Source organism: Grus americana, chromosome 15 (genome assembly GCF_028858705.1).
Source record: "Grus americana isolate bGruAme1 chromosome 15, bGruAme1.mat, whole genome shotgun sequence".
Classification (NCBI taxonomy): domain Eukaryota; kingdom Metazoa; phylum Chordata; class Aves; order Gruiformes; family Gruidae; genus Grus; species Grus americana.
The window spans coordinates 2,071,305-2,088,461 of NC_072866.1; the positions used below are offsets into that span (position 1 = coordinate 2,071,305).

General features: G+C 42.6%; 1 protein-coding gene across 1 annotated transcript in view; it reads right to left on the bottom strand.

The window, feature by feature from the left end:
- The window catches only part of DNAAF8 (dynein axonemal assembly factor 8), a 101,779-nt gene that overhangs the window by 49,483 nt on the left and 35,139 nt on the right, over positions 1-17,157 (bottom strand). The window contains exons 13-16 of the mRNA XM_054843237.1: positions 14,541-14,735; positions 5,890-6,006; positions 3,488-3,632; positions 972-1,287 (exon numbers count right to left, since the gene is read on the bottom strand). Coding sequence (XP_054699212.1) covers positions 972-1,287; positions 3,488-3,632; positions 5,890-6,006; positions 14,541-14,735 — 773 coding nt within the window. The remainder of the gene's footprint in view (positions 1-971; positions 1,288-3,487; positions 3,633-5,889; positions 6,007-14,540; positions 14,736-17,157) is intronic.

Genomic DNA, 17,157 nt, shown 5'->3' on the forward strand with positions numbered 1-17,157 from the left:
GCTACTGATCCAGCCTTCCCTCTGCCTCTCTGCCGGTGCAGATGGTGTCCAGGGGCTGCTCAGCACCGACTTCCACAGAGCTGCTGAAGCTCTGCTCCCTGCTCTCTCCATCCCTTTCCCTCACACACCTCTACTACTGACTGAGGCCAACAGCAGGCATTCTGGCAGTCTGACATCAGTGTTATAAACCAAGCAACTTTAAGATTAAAAAACATCAGGTAAATCCATTTCTGTCCAAGATAGTCTAAGTGAGTCTTTGGGGGCTGTAGTCCCCCTCCCCGCAGAGTACAGATGCTCTAGGTTGTGTGATGGATTAAAAGCCCAGTTCCCTCTGCAGCAATATCCAGACCCATCTGAGAGCAAAATTCCAGACCCCTGAACGTCACTTGTTCCCAGCACTTTTTGGCACCCTATTGCTATGCCATCAGTTCCTAAATTGCATTTCTCATGCTGTTTGCTAGAGTTAAAAGTTGATAAGCCACCCTTCATTTTCCTAAACTTCTGTCAGAATTCTCCAAAGAGCTTTTTCCATCTGAAGCCCCTTAGCTCAAATCCGTTGATAAGGAAGGGACGTAAGGCAAAGCTGGACCAGGCTTTCTAGCCAAGGGCCACTCAGCAGCACACAACCTTGCAGCCCTTCTCCAGCACCAGGCACAGCTAGAAGAGGTCTCAAATCAGTCTGATCAGATGTTTCAGGCACAGCGGGCCCAAGAGCAGATGCTGCAAGTGTATGAATTACAGGCCTAGCCACAACACATCTATTATGTGCTGCAGAGGAGACGGTCCTGTGAAAGAGGGACTTTTGCAGACTCTAGTAACTAGTTTGGAAACGTTAAAGTAGACAGATTGCTCCCACCCTGCACTCTTGTTCGCTGAGACCTTTAGTGGAAGACTGATACGTAAAGACAAAGCTCCACATCACACTTTGCCTGTGAGAGCAACCATAGTTCCAAAACATCCAGGGCCATCACCTTGCTCTGTTGCCGCATAGGGAAGCGGGCTGCAGGACACCAGCATGCACTGCTGCATCAGCAGCCCTCCCTCCAAACCAGAGGCACAGCTCCCTGTGCACACGGCTGTCCAGGTGGGGCAGGTAGATGAGAGGCTCCGCTTGGCTCCTGCAGTAGATGGCATTGATGGAAGTGCAGTCTGTCATGCTTGCCAGCTGCGGGTCAGATGGCCCAATGATATTCTGCAAGGTGCTACGTGCTTTCGGCCCTCTCACACTTAATGCCAGCACTGGTGGCACCTCACCAGTCTTTGAAGTATAGGAAGAAGGCAGTTTTTCTGTGAAAGACAAACATAGGTGTGACTAAAACGTGGAACAACCCACCCCAAGGTCATTCATTCCACTCAAGTGCTCTTTTCAGATCTGTCATAGCCAGACATAGACAAAGTAACCTACTGGTTACCTGTCCTGTGGGCGATACGCTGGCAACCAGCTTCAGTTTTACCCAGTAGTAAATCTGAGGTTATTCAAGGTAGTCTGTTAAAGAAAGAGGAGTTGGTCGCCTTGTATTTGCTGTCAAAAGGAGCATGCACAGGGTTAGTTACTAGGGAGCATATGCTGCACTAGAAGTCAGCACTTTAACTTCTTGTGCAGTCTGTTGTTTGTGCCCACATGGAAGGCTGGGGGATTGAAGGGGAGACAGGACGAGCACGTGGGCCTGAGGAGAGGGATGTTTTCTGTAATTTTCATCAGATAGGGGAAAACTGGGAAGGGGATCACAAACTGGAAATCCTTGGACTTCTTTTCTAGATTATTTCCTTCTGCATCAAATGCAGATTTTGTCCTATTTTGTAAGATGACACATCCAGGCAAATATTTGATTAGCCACTATTATTTCCCTGCCCTGACTTGAACTGTGGCATCCTTTCTTCCCTGCAACAACCCTGCCCTGTGTCTCTGGCAAACCTTTCTCCATGTCTACTGTCAGCATAGTTGGGGTTCAGTAAGTAACCCCAGAAAAAGAGCAAATTTGGCTCCTCTGCAGTTCTTTCTGCAGATGTTAGAAAAAGAAGCAAAGTGTGTCATTTTCTTCCCTGAGGTTTAAAAACATATTCAATTACATCATTTGTTGCATAAGAATCAGAAGCCAGAACATAAGTTTCCAGAGCAGGTAGATAATGGAGAAACTGGCTGTAAATATTTAAAATAATAATTTTAAAGTTTTCAAGCTAAGGGTGAAAATCTAATTTACAAACTCGCATAGCAGCTCTCATCTCAAATGAATTGTCTCTTCATACGAAATGTTCCTAAATAATGGTGCATGGTACAGAGCACTGAAGCAGATCTGCTGCCTGTCATCTCCTAATGACTGGTGATTTTATGGTTTTCTTATTCATTTCTGGAGTCCTCCTTCATTTCTCCAGCTATCAGTATGAATGTACTACGTGCACAGCGCTGAGACAACTGCAACCGCAATCCCATTTCTAAGCGGTCTGCTCCTATTGTTTTCAAATGTAAAAACGAGGCAGAGAGGCTGGAGACTTTTTCTCCGATTAAGCTGGTCTTCAGTCACCTCCTGCCTGAGGAAAAGGAAACCCATTTCTCTCACTCTCAGCCTGCCTATACCTTTCCCCAAGAGAAATGGATTGCCTGTGTTTGTGATGGTGTCACATACAAACCATCCAGGAGAACTTCTCAGTTTAAAAGAAAGTACAAGCCATACTATACTGCAGAGGCAATCATTATACTTTGCGGCTAATGTAACGCCTGTTCCTCTAGGGTTATATTGCATTAGCAACTCATAATATTCCATACACACTTTAAGACAGGCTTCATTATCTCTACTTCACAAATGGAAAAAAATAAAAACTTGAGTGGTACAGGCCTATATTTGAAAACATTGGTGTCTAATGTTAAAGACTCAGTGATTCGAGTTCAGAGACCCATATAATTTTTGTTTGCCTTGTCTTCTCAGTCTCTCATCTCAGACCATCTTCTACTGGCAAACGGGACATTTTGGCAATGGCTTATCAGGCAATGCAATTACAAGATGGCTAGATCAGTACTTTCCTTTTGCCCATGCTTCTGAAGTCCCATAGGCAATGGGATGAGGGAATTGAGAAAGAGGGAGGCTTGATTTTCTACAGCTAAACCTTCAGGAAAATCAGTTGGAATTAATTTAGTATACTTAACTGACACGAGTCTAACCCTGGAGCTTAAAGCACTGCAATCTGGGAAAGATCGCTGCAAAGGAACAACAACTAAAGCAGTTTGAGACACAAAAATATATCAAGGGTTAAAATTCAACTCATGAATATTCAACATTGCAAACAGAAGGAAAGAAACAGCCCAAGATCATTTTATCATTTCTTTCAGGAAAGATATAGGAACTGACAAAGCAACTCTGATGTAAATTGGATACCCTTTCCCCTATGCCCACAGCACCACGTCACTCTTCATCTTAGTACATTTACAGATCTTTGCCTTCACCTCAGTATCACCACACGACGGAATTTCTGAAGGAAAACTAGAGCTCACCTGAGCTAGAGAGCAGTACATCCTGCTGAGGATAGAGCAGGCGGAGTCCACAGATATCCAGACCAGAACTGAGTACCAGCTGCAACATGTGATGGGTAGCTAGGGGACTTTGAAAGAGAGTTTCAAACAGCAACACCATGGCAACCTGAACAGCAAGAGCACATTGGAGAAATGAGCCAAATGCTTCCTGGCCCTCAATGACCACACAGCTGTATCTCTTCTGCTCACCTTGAGTTCCCATTCTTATCTACATTGTAAGAGCTACAAAGAGGCTTTCTTTCATTTTATGTTTACGTGCAGTTCAGCACAGTAGGCTCTTCGCTTCAGATTGAATCATAACTATTGATGATAATTATGATTGAATCTATTTCTGCTGACATAATCATGTCTTTTGTCACACAAATCTACTAGTAAAAAACTGCAAGTTCTCTGGGGCAGACACTGAAGAGTATTATTCCTGCTGCCTAACTTCACATACTACAGAAGGATGGTTAAATAATAATAGACCAACTGGTTGTTTCTTTATACTTACAAAAGTGCCAAAATCAACATTTAAAAAAAATACCAAAAGGCAGACCCATCACTAGTACTGTCCCAAATTTACATTTTGAAATCTTCTTTACCAGATTAATCCAATTCAGCCCATCCTGGCACGTGGGAGGACATACACCAACACATACTGAATGTCTATACCCAAAAGAGAAGCAAATTATTATTACCTTCCCATCAGAAGAAACATATTGGTTCGAAAAGCAAGTGCTTTATGACAGGAAGTTGTGTGGTGCTGCAGGTAATAAATTGTCTAGCTGTAGACCAGACAAGTGTGATTGTTCTGGCCTCAAATTTGTGCATGGTTCTCCTGGATGTAAAGCAACACAACGCTATGCCCAGCAGCAAGCTTTATGGCTGCAGTGAATGCCAAATGAATTCATCACTATTGGACACTTTAAATGAAATGCTACTCCCCCATAAACACATTATGAGGCTTATACCATCATGATAAATGAAGATATAAATTTACTCAAATCATAAAAAAGTGGTCTAATTAGAAATAAAAGCTCTATTTCTTTATGTTCAGCTAGCTCAAGCTCTCCTGATATTAACCCAATATTCACAACAGCCAGTAAGGCAGTATTTTTCTCTGGCTGCTACGAGTGTCCCTGGGGCTTGGCTGCCTGGGCTCAGGGCCAGCTTTGATAATGCAGCCGTCCAGCATTGAGAGACCTCACTCACTGCCTGTCTTCCCTTTGCTTAGGAGCCAGGCGCTTGGCTTTGCTCTCCGTCTGAGCTTCGTTGCAGGTATGCCTTGGCCCAGTCTCCTACAGCACTGAATCTGGCTGCTATCCTAAGGTGCTGACTTGACTTTCTGGCTTGGCCTTGTCACTACGGACTCTTGGCTGACCCGGGTCACTGCTGCTGGACCTACTCTGCTCTTCTTGCTTGGTTACTGTGGGAACACACCCTGCCCACGAGGTCACTCGCCCTGCCTTGCTGTTAGTCTCAGGTCCTGGCCTGCCTTCCCTCACAGAATGTCCTGCCCTTGCTGCGAGAAGGTCCACACAGACCCGCTAACAGCATTCCTGAGGCAAGTCGAGGACCTGTAATGAAGACACAAGGCGTCTCCTGACCGTTCCAAGTGCCAAGTATTTTCAGCTCCTAATTGTGGACTTCAAGCATCTTCCAGGAGCAAGCCTGGTACACTCTCAGCTACTGGTCAGGCTTGCTGCATGTTCAGGAAGAACTTAATATAGTTGCATCTCCCTGAATCAATGCTAACAGGGAACTGAATTCTGTGAGGTCAAACACGCTATGTTTTGTGTTGCACAAGAGCTAAGGAAGGTGAGTTACCATAGTTAACAAGTTATCATACATGGGTGGAGGTCCAGTACATTTTGATATGCACTCTTAAATAAATATCAGCTAATTTAAGTTACCTTAACTTTCTCTTCTTCTGGGGTAAGCTAAATAATTACTTCTTACTTGTTCTGTTACAGTTACTGTAGGTCAGGCAGATACTACCAGAAGCTTCTGAAATTTTTTTGAATGTTTCTGAGCACAAATTTAAAAACAAAAAAACAACCCAGTTGTGCTGTATACTGGCTTGCAGTCAACTTTTGGGTTATCAAAATTTTGTCTACTGTTGCCGATTTGCACCTGGTTGGTAGCAATTTCTTCAACCAGCACATTTCATAGTTTAATCTTCCATGGCTCAGAGCAATCAGCACATCAATACCGATGACACAAAATACACAGCTGATCTATTTAGGTCTGAGTGAGAAATACTTCATGACCAGTATTTGTACCAAACCTCAAGACTGAAATATTTCAGGTCACTTAATTGTCTCACAACTTCCCACATCATCCCACAAATCAGAAAGGAGTCGTTGGTTTGGTTTTTTTACCTCAGTGTCTATATCTCTGCAAGCCTCGATGTTGCTGCTATTAGGGAAGTATTTTTCATCACTTTCAACTGTCTGCCAGTAAAATCCGTTTGGTACCGCAAACACCTTTTCCACTGCCTGAAATGCACAAAGGACATCTCTTACCTGTATGTTATCTTGATCCCTCAAAATAAAGAGCTAGGAAAAAATAGTTTATGGCTAGAGAGCACATAAGGATGCACATTAATGGATTAAACTCATTAATCCAGTGTTGTTAATCTATCATTTGCATTCTTACAACCGTACCACTAGCTCCAATTAAGTGATATCCCAAGAATATGAATCTGCAACTGCTTCTTGAGAGACCAAACATTCCCAGGGTCCAACCCAGTGACTCTCACGAACAGGAGTCGCATGCAAAAGACACTGCAGGATCGGGCTGAGCAGCTTGAGACCTTGAGTCTCCACGATAGTGCTGAGTATCCAGCAGAAAAGGGCTTTGTTAAAGGAACGCTCTAATTAACTAATCAAACGGAAGGGTAGGGAAAGACTTGCGTGAACTTCTACATGCCTGTAACCAAAATAGGAAATTTCTCCTGTGCTCATGTCACCAAAAGTGACACATATCTGTAAGTCTTATTGTGCCACATACTCATGGATAGGCAAAAAGACTCTGGCATTTAGGTCACAGCTTTACAGAAGTGTAGCATTTCCCAATCTCAGCACCTTATTTTGTTTCTCATACATTTTCTGGGCAGCCAAGCAAGCAACTTGCACAAGTGCAAGTTTAAGGATGTGTCACTCATCAGAATTTGCTGTGACTGCACACGCAGTAAGCAAGGCCATAGTCCAGGAACAAGTGCAGCTTTTAAGTCATGTTTGTCAAGCTGTGGTTTGGGAAGAAGTTATGTTCATAGCTATGCCACAACTGAGCATTCCAGAAATATGGGTGCATTTAGGCCGTGTTCGCATTGGGCAGGATTCATTCCAAGATTGGGAAAAAAAAATCCCAACCCCAAAAAAACCCAACTGTCACTTTTGAGATATAGGCTCAGGTGGTGTAAATCAGAGAGACTTCACTATTTTTAAAGACTGTACTTTGATTCACAGCAGTCATTAATTTGTCCTCATCTCATGTGGACAGACCTTTTCAAAAAAGAAAAAAAGGAATAAAATTTCAACATGGTCTCATCAGGACTTTTATTATAGATAGAAAATGGACTAACACTGCATGAAGAAGCATCCATTCTGGATTATGAGGTACATATAATGCTCTTTAATTTTGTAATCACCTGAGAGAATTTTTTTGCGCTGCTTGGCAAATGATAGGCACTTCATATCATTCTACAAATGTTTAAAAACAACAACCAGAAAAGGAAATTAATTTGAATAACATTAAAAACCCTCTGACATCTGCCTTCCTGCTTCAACAACCTTTTGTGTTTTCTCCTTCCTCTACTTCCTGTGTTTCATGAGATATTTGCCTAAAAGCAGAACTAGGGATTTCACTTTTCACCCGGTTTCAGTCAACACAACTACACCAAACCAAGAACTTTGACATCTCTCTATGGATTTGTCCATTTTGTCCTGCATTTCATCCCTCACCAGCCTCTACTTGTGATAATACACTTGGTTGCTGTGGAAAATATCATCAGAAGAAAAGCAAGAACTCATTGATTTAAGGAAACAGAAGATCTCTTCTGTTTCCAATGTTTGCTGCCAGCTCCTGCATGCGACACTGGCACAATGCAGGGAGCACAGATAAGCCCTATGAAACGGGAATGCGGCCAGACCCCAGACTTCTGGGGTTCAGGCTGTTCCTTGAACAATCCTCAAGTCTATGAGCTTTCAAGAAGAAGGAAGAGAGAAGGGACAAATGTGACCAAACCAACTCCAGCCTACATTTCCATAGAAATCTTCATTATAATCACCCAGCCCCAGTTAGGACACAGAGGACACAAGTTGGGAAATACAAGGTGAAAAGCTGACCTTTAGGAAGTACCATGGTGTAAGCTGTGGATCAGGTGTGATCCCAGGCACGCTGCCACATGGTCGGCCTCCGTCCCCACCAGCGTAGGGATCTGGCTATACCTATCAGGGAATCAAGGCCTGTGGGAAATTGTTACTGTGATCTGTCAGATTCTGTTTTTTAGCAGCCAAACAATGTGATTTCACAAAGCAACAGAAAAATGAAGCTTGAAAAGTCTTAGTTCTCCTAGAAAATCCTTCTCCTCATGGGTAAGAAAATACACATAGATGGCTTCAGCACAACAGCTTCTGCTTTTTGCAGCGTAGCTAGAATGTGCCAGTGCAGAAGTCCTGACACTGCCTTCCTATGCAATGCACAAGACAAATAGGAAGAATGCAACTTTCCCACGAATGCAGGAGAGAATTGCATCGAGTCAGTTGTTGTAATATTGAGATGAGCCCTGTTTGACATACAATGCAGAGTGACCCTCCACAGGCAGTTGCATGACCCCAGTCTTATTGAAATAATTTTGGCGATTTTGACACTATTCATCTTTATGCTACTTTGGTGCTACTTTAAACGTTCCACAATAAAAGAGCGGGTAGGCGTGAGAATTGTATTAGTTTCACCTCAGGTCTGGTTCCTCTCTTAACGCCTCCAACAACATTACAGTAGTTGTAAAGCTTCTGTGCAAACACAGCAGTTCAGAAAGTCTCTCCCAGGATAGCTGATACATCATCTCTGAATGCTGACCTGTCTCTTGGCGGGGAGAAGAGGAGACTCCCCCACCATGCACTGCGCAGGATGGTGAAGAGGCAGTTCAGCCTTCAATACTTATCTTAAAATTCTTCTTCTCTAAGGCTCTGCAGACTCAGAGCACTGTAATAATCTCACGTCTCATGGTAAGGGCATTATACCAGGGAGGAATGGTACCCTAAGTCAGCCAATGGCAGCTACTGCAGCCCCAGGAATACTTTGACTTATGCTGTGATAGGCTTCAAAACCCAGAATCATTTAAGCATAACCATTTCCATGACTGTCTCTCCCCCACCCCTCACTTTAAGAAAGCAGGGTTTCTTACACCATTGGTATCCTCTTCATCCACACTGCCACTGGCAGAAAGAGTGGGAAGTGAGGGAAACCTCCCATTTGTAGTTTTTCTTTTTTGGCAATCATCCTTTTTCTTATTTGTTTTTGGAGACAAATTCTGATTTCTGCTACCTTAAGACACTGGAAAAGACCAATTTTTACCATAGCTAGGATTGAATGTGCACCGTCTTTTCAGAAAGTGTTAAAAAGAAATCCAGAGCTACTCTCTGTTTCATACGATATTACCGACATGAAGCCAGACAGTTACAGGAAGGAAATTCACAGCAGAACAGAAACGTGTTGTAAAATACTGAGCAGAAACAAGAATAAGCACAGTTTAAAGAAGACTGGAGCTGCGTGCAGCAAACCCATGAATCTTTAACTGTCACACAGAAATACGACCAAATCCACTCTCTCTTCTTCTTGCTTACAGTGTATTCTGTTCTCATTTCTGACAACAAAGAAATAGCTTTTGCTGTCAGATGATCTAAGAGAGTCTTTTAAGTTGCAACAAGTCTTCTAGACTGCTTCCCAGCCACAGCAGGAAAACAGAAACTGCAGGAACAATTTCTATGTATTCCACAATTTCATGTCCTCAGATGCAAGGCACTTTCCAATGCAAAGATCTGCTCAGCCATTATCACTATGAGGCAACACCCAAATCCCTTGGAGAAAGATGCTGCATCCTCCACTACCTCCAGAAACAGATTGTAAATGCTGCATGTATATAACCTCTCCCTTTCAACTCCACTGACCACACCAGTGGCAGCAGCAGAAGCGCTATTCTCGCTCTAGCACAGGCGTTGATGCCAACATACATCACTGAATCATGCCCCTGAATTAGGCAGTATTGTTCTAAAACTTGCTCCTCTCCCCACTGTCATGAATCCCAAGGCACTAGCACAGTTTTCCTCATGGAATCGAGATAACACAAATTTGAATTCGTTTTCTGCACACCTCCCCTCCCCATTGCGCATGCTCACTTCAGATGGCTACAGAATTTAGTATAGTAAAACGTGGAAGCACAGTAGGAAGATCCCAGACAGCAAAAAGGCTGGGAATAGAGTGGTCTAATTAAGAGCTTTGCCACCGAAGCGGTACAATTCTGGTGACTGTATTTCAGGCAGTTTGAAGATGCATCTCACTTTCCTTTGCCCCTGTTCAGGATAGGGAAGGGGACAGCTTAAAACGCAGAAGAGAAAGGATGAGACAATAACTTCTACCCTTTCTGCCCATCATGCACAATGCTAATGGCTAAGTACATTAGCTTGATAGTTCTTTTAAGCTGCACTTTTCTGGAATACTTAGCAATGGCCACAATTTAAATGTGAGCTATCAAATTTTAGGAACAATGAAAAACTTTATTCCTCCCAAAGTGATGCCCTCTTCTTTGTGCCAACTCTAGTAAACATCATTGCAGTCCTTTCTCTGTAGTTAGGGGGTTTTAGTTACAAATACCAATGACAGTCTGAACTCCTGGCTCCACTAAAATCAATTATAAACTCCAATGGGACTCAGCTAGGGCCAAGATGTCACCTTCTCCCTTCTGCCTCATCCAGCTATTTTGTGTCTGCAGCTATGGATTAATTTCTATAAACGCATATAGATGAGGCCCCAGGACAAATGTCTCACCCACAAACAAGTCATATCCACGTGGAATCATTGGTCAGATGACGTGCTCTTGCCAAAGCTATTGACACAAGTTTATTGGGCTGCACAGCAGACTCATGGTGCCAGACAGGTGAGACCTGGCCCTTAGCATCACTTCAGATAAACACAAGATATGAGCAAGATTTGGAAAGCAAAGGGCAGGATGAACCTGTCCTTTCAAACATCCTGTTTTACAACTTTATATCCTGGATTTCAAACCATCAAGCTGCCGGTCTTAGGGGCCAGAACCTGCCATGCTGCAAGTCTCAACATCCTGCTGGCTCGGGTTTGGGGAAGCAGATGTGGAGGTGCTGTTCTGGGTGTTTTATCCCACCCTAACGCCCATTTCAGCTGCCCAACTATCAAGTCTTTCAAGCTTTGGCATAGGGCTCAGCAGAAGTCGGAGGAGGAAAGCCCAGCCCTGAGCCATACACTAAATCTGAGAGCTTACAGCAACACGTGGATCAGGTCTAACAGCTGGCCAAATTGTGTTGCACTCCAGGTAGCTTGGTCTGGGCTCTCCACCCACAAATGTTACATGGCCTAGCTTAGGTATCGCTTAAAGCTGCTAGTTTGCTTCTTCACACACTGCATGAAAGAAGAGAGAACACATGGGGCAAAAACCCCAAAATCAAACTAGCATAATTGCCAACACCACGAGGCACTGAACCACAGCATACCACCAGTTATTACAATTTGACATGTGTGAAAGGCAATGCCCACGCAGCCAAGAGCCTGAAGAGAGTTGGGTGAAAAGCTGATATGGTATTAAGCAGCAGTTCTCTGAGCAAGCCTCGCATTAACTGATGTTAAAAGAAGTTACAGTAAAAGACAGTGGAAGATGCTGAAGCCACTCAGCAGGGCTAAGGCCATGATTCTTGTCAACGAAATAATGAAACGCTGAAGCTCACAGTCTTGTTGTTGAGCCCATGCTAAAACACAGAGTCACAGATCTGAAAGATCCTCTGGAAATGCCTCTCGCTCCCTCTTCAGAGACTGTACAGAGAGTTTGGGCAATTACATACCTAAATTAGGTGCCCTAAGTGCACAAAGTAACAAGTGATGCATCTGGGCTGCTTTTCCAGAGCATGAAATGGTCATTTTAATTTCATCAGCAATGCATAACTCTTCTGCTACATGGGTACTTCAGTCTTTGGAAAAATGTTTGCAACTTTCAAACCTTGGGTGATGAGTATAGGTGTAGAGCACTTCTGGTAACACAGTTGCCATCAACTCTGTAGCAGGGAAATCCCAAAAGCCTGCAATACTGCATAAAATAACTGCTGTACTTTCTGCCAGTCCACTCCCATACAGCAAACTTCCTGTTAGTTCAGTCTGTGCTGTTTGAAGTTTTTGGCAGCATTGAGTTACAACATCAGGGCAAATTTAGCTCCCTGGATCCAGTTCTGGAATTCTTACCTATGCTTAGGCAAAACTGTGTTAAAAAAATAATGGAGCTTTGCTTAAGGGAAAAGCAAAGAGAGAACTTACTGTAGACCTGCCCTTAATCAGTACTATTGTCTCAAAAAGAAAACCAAACCCTTGTGCAGGAAGTCAGCAGGGAAACTAACTAAAGGAGCAGCAAGTAGGGAATTGATCACCAGGAGGTGCAACAAAAATCAAGTTTCTGAAACTAAAAGGAAAAAAGTCTCATTCACCTTGACTTAGGGACAGAGGTTGCCCTTCTTCCTTGAAACCTCACTGACATGATCACCCACGCAATACTGCTATGCCCTGATTCCTCTGTCACGGCAGGCGCCTGTATAGGTTGGGAGTTCAAGGAAACGCTCTGAAAGGTGACCAAAAAGATGGTGAGCGTTAGGGGTTGCACCCTTTGGGTAAATGTCCCAGTGTCCAGAACAACTGAGAGAGAGAGCAAGAGAAATCCAGCATGCCTTAATGGAACAAACAGGCAGAGGAAAAGAAGCATCAACACTGATGACGTATGTTGTCTGTATCCCTACGGTTAATACTTGCAACCTAAGGCTTAACAGGAGAAAGTACTTTTATGTTAAAATGAAGCAATCCTCTTTTTGCTGACAAGGGACATTGCAGTTAATAACTTCCACAGGGATTATGTCACTCCTAACCTAACCTGGGGTTTTAATGACGGCATTGAGAGTTTACTTGTCATATCAAAACTGAATTAACTGCAGGTTAATAGGCTGCATGCATAGCATTAATAAGAAAGCCTCAAAGACAAATAGCAAGAGAAAAGCAATCTGTTTGGGGTCCAGAACAGACTGAAAAAACCACTAGACTAATTGACTGAAAACAAGACATTGGCTCATGCACTAACAAACAATGTGCTTAGAGGTTATTACAATTACTGCTAACAATTGCTCATAAAGTCATACACAGAGCCAGTCAGTACACAAGCAGATAGCAACTTTACCTGATGTTCCCTCTCCCTCTACTCCTACTCATTTGTTTCATCAACCTGTCAGGACTTTTGTCTCAGACTGTAAGCCACCAGGAACAAAAATAGGTATTCACTGCATACTTTTCCAACACGTAGTAGCAGGCTTTTTGGTCTACTTAGTTTTGTGTACACTACCTCAAAATAAATATATAAAAAACAAGCACGGATCACTGGCCTTGTACAAAACCTTCAAACCAATGTAGTTAAAAGAATATGATATTGAATTTTCTACGCAGCACTTTTTGGTTGTATTTTAATAACACTTGGGAACATTCTCAGTTGGTACCACTTTGTAAAGCTTCAGGGCAGACAACAGGGTGAGCTGCTGCCTGCTGAGAGTCTGGCTCATTGAGCCTTGCTTCGAGAAATCACCCTTTCTGCTTAACTGCAAGATACATCTATCAAAAAGCCATGATACATACTGGTCTCAGTGTAATTCAGGCCTGGGAACCTGGGTGGCACAGAGCATTTGAACTTCTGAAGAGAATGTGGTCTTTAAATTGACTTCAGTTTTTCTATGGCATCAAGGCAAAGATCCACCCCCAGAAAGCGCCTGCTATCTTGCTGTTCAATTTCTAACGATTTATAATTCCCCTAATAAGGGATTTGCATAAAAGCCCTGACTGTTTTAAATGATGTCTTATTTTATGCCTTAAAAGTGTACAGCAGATTTATCTTTTACAAGTACGTCAGACTGCTTTATAGCACTTGCTTCTACTTGAAAGCTACAGTGACTGCAAATCAACAACATTAAGCCTCCTTTTCCTCCGTAGAAGTGGGATAAACCTTTAGGCAAATTGCTAAGTGCACTGCTAAGCCCCTGAGCTTTCATGGCATTGATTCTCACAGAGTAAGAGTAATCCCCAGATCTGGTTGAAATCGCAGAAAAGTTCTCATGCTACATTATTTTCAGAACTAAATTTTACTGTGAACCAGAATTGCAGTCTTCACCATTCCCTGGAATTCTGTCTCAAGGTGGTTGTTGATTTAGAAGTATTGGGAAAAGACCATGATTGTCCAAAGGCTGGTGATGTCATGGGAAAGAAATAAGAACATTCCCTCAAAAGGTATGGAAATCAGGTCATATTCAGTGTTTCTTTGAAAACCTGGTCTAAATATTTACACTAAGGTAGGATAGGCTGTTAAAGGCCTAAAAATCATGTTGGATGCCCTCACAGAATAAACTCCCCCAATAAGTATAATGAATTCTTGTAACACTTCATTCACTTGAATATTTGTTATGGAGCACTTGCTAACCTGACAGAAGCGAAAAAGTTAATTATCATTCTACTTGTAGACAACGTGAGGTGAATGTTCTTGTAGACATCTCTAGGCAGGCAAGTGACTTTAAGCACTTGATTTTAAGAGGTGCTATGTCCTTGTAATCTCATACACTTCAGTGCTTAGAAGCATTTGTTTTCAAACTCCATTTAAATCCTTGGCTAAAGCAAATGAGAATACCTGTTAACACTGGAAGAACAACTTTTACCGAACATAATGAGAAAAAAAATTACCACAAGTCCAAGCATTTCTGTACAGTACCTGAGGATCAGGACTAACAGCAGTGACGTAACTCAGCAGGACAGAAGGAATTTCAAGAAGAAGTGGACACAGCTGGTTTTGGAAGTGATTGGCCAGTTCTGCCCTCCACCAGATAACATCTGGAAGCCATGTACAGGCTAGAAATGCAGAAATCTTCTGGTAAAAAATGGATGTTCCTCCTAGCTCTTCGTTAGTCTGCAGAGAGTCAATGGTTAAAAAGCATTGGTGACGGCCTCAGGAACTTTCTGTTCTGTACCATGCACCTGTAGCAGCTCTTTCTCTGTCTGCAACTATCCCAGCCTCGTGTTTCATGCATCTGCCATACAGCTGCGCTTCAGATTCTCCCAACCAAACCCCTAAGGTAACACCCTCAGCCTCCCAAGCCATCACGCCCTGCATCCCTGCGACCAGAGCTCTAACCTTGTCCCCTCACCCACAGAAAGCACTCTCCTCCCACGATCCTGGTATCACCCCACAAAGTCTCTGGTCCCAGGTTCAAAGACAGAATTGAAGGTCTTGATAGCGTCAGGGTTCCCGACCCAGGAGATGGGATTCGAGAGTAGATGTGTAACAGCCAGTTGCGCCCATCGGCTGTGTGGAAAGACTCCACATAGACTTGACTCAAACAAAGTGCATCTTGGTGAAGGTGCTGGAGAGACCAGCAGCATTGCCCTTCTGCCAGAACTCTCAACACACTCAAGACTGCGCAGCTATAAAACTCCACCATGGATGACAACTGGCGAGTTAATAGCAATCTTCAGTTGGTTGCAAGACACTGGTATAAAATAATTGGCTCATGACATCCATCAGCAGCACATTACATACCACAGTTAAAGAGGGAGAAAATGCCATATACAGGACCATAAAACAGCCCAATACAATGTAACATTAATTTGCAAAGGGTTTCATAGGGCTATAAATGAAAAGATTAATTTCATGATTTTTTAAGATGGAGACTAATATTCATATTGATACATTAATATTGAATACTGCACTGCTAAATCAGTTTTCCACCATTTAACCTCCTCTTTAAGCCCCTTTGTTCTTCCAGGTTGATTCTTAATTAGCAAGACTTTCAGAGAACAAAACTGGTGACCTCAGTGAGACCCAATTAGAAATGAACAGAATCAACAATTATGCAAAGCATCTTCTCTACACCAGCTATTATTGCATCTAGAAATTAGAGCTCAAGCAGGAAAGGTCTGCAAAAAAGCCCCAAATCTAATAACAGAGATTGCGAGCTCTTCTGAGCCACCACAGAATTGTTAAGTGATTGAAGTGTACAGACAAAAAACACGGTGCTCTGCACAGTGCTAGCATGCCTAATTGGGAATGCTTAGTAGATTCTTAGAAAGCATACGCTGTACAAATCAAATTCCCATAAGACATGCTTGTAACTGCAGCTTGTCTATCAGCATGCAAGAATTACAAGAGGTGAGTGTAAGCATTTGTTCCGACAACAAGTCAAGAAACCAAAACCATGCAGGGATGTTCAAATTTGCCTCACTTCTATCAGTTGTTTGGATGAGGACAGAAATAAAAAAACCCCTAAACCCCCCAAAAATGACAAAAATGGGAGGAAACATAGCAGAACCACTTGATATAGGAATAGATGCCATCCTAGTTGAATAAGCCAAAAGGCTTATTGATCTACTAAGAACAGGAGCTTTTGCCTTGAGAAACCACTATTATATTTGTATTCATAACCATTAGACCTTGGGATGGAGAAATAAAATGTGACAAACAATAAAAGACACACAAATGACAGTGAAGTGGCCAGTAAATAAAATGTTGATGGCTTAGAGGTCTGGAATGTAGCTCAGCTCCAGTTATTAGTAATTGGGAAAAGAAAACCCCAACAAACTAAACCAACAAAAAGCCCCAGCAACAACCTATAGTAACGTGAAACTAGCAGGCTGCTTTGGTCCAGTTCTCGGTGATGAACTGTACCCCATCATTAGAGCTGTGAACCTAGAGCAGTCAACAAGATCAAATAACATCAAAGACAATGAGACTGATAAACGCACTCAGCATGTTCAATCACACCAGGGCTAGGAATTAACAACAGGGCAAGCTGTTAAGGGGGAAAGTGAAACCTTGCCTTGTTGATACAGATAAGTCCTTAGGCTCTTAGACTAGCAATTCAATGTCTGCTGCAAAAATATTCGTGTTACAATCTGAAGAAAATCCATGGATAACTGTCATTTTGCTGCTATTATGAGATATGAGTACAGATACACAGAGAAAGACAGGCATTTCCCTCCTAGCATCAAGCAGGCACAAATCTGTACCTAACATGTTGTGTAATCTTGTACGTACCCAGCTTTGGTACTGAAAATGAACTCTGGACTCTACACATTAAGAACATTAAAAGATCAATTTGTCATAATGCTTCTGGTGAATATTTACACTACTTGGTATGTCTTTTTTTACATAATCCAAAAAAAGTAACTAAGATTTCCCCACATTCTTATAGCAAATAGATGCAACAAAAACGCCTGGAAACCCAGCCAAATTTTGAAGGTAAGCCCTGCTAAGTGGATCTCTTTGTGCCCATAGGAGACAACTGAAACAATAACCAATAAGTGCCACAACAGAATTCTGTTATCTGATTCAA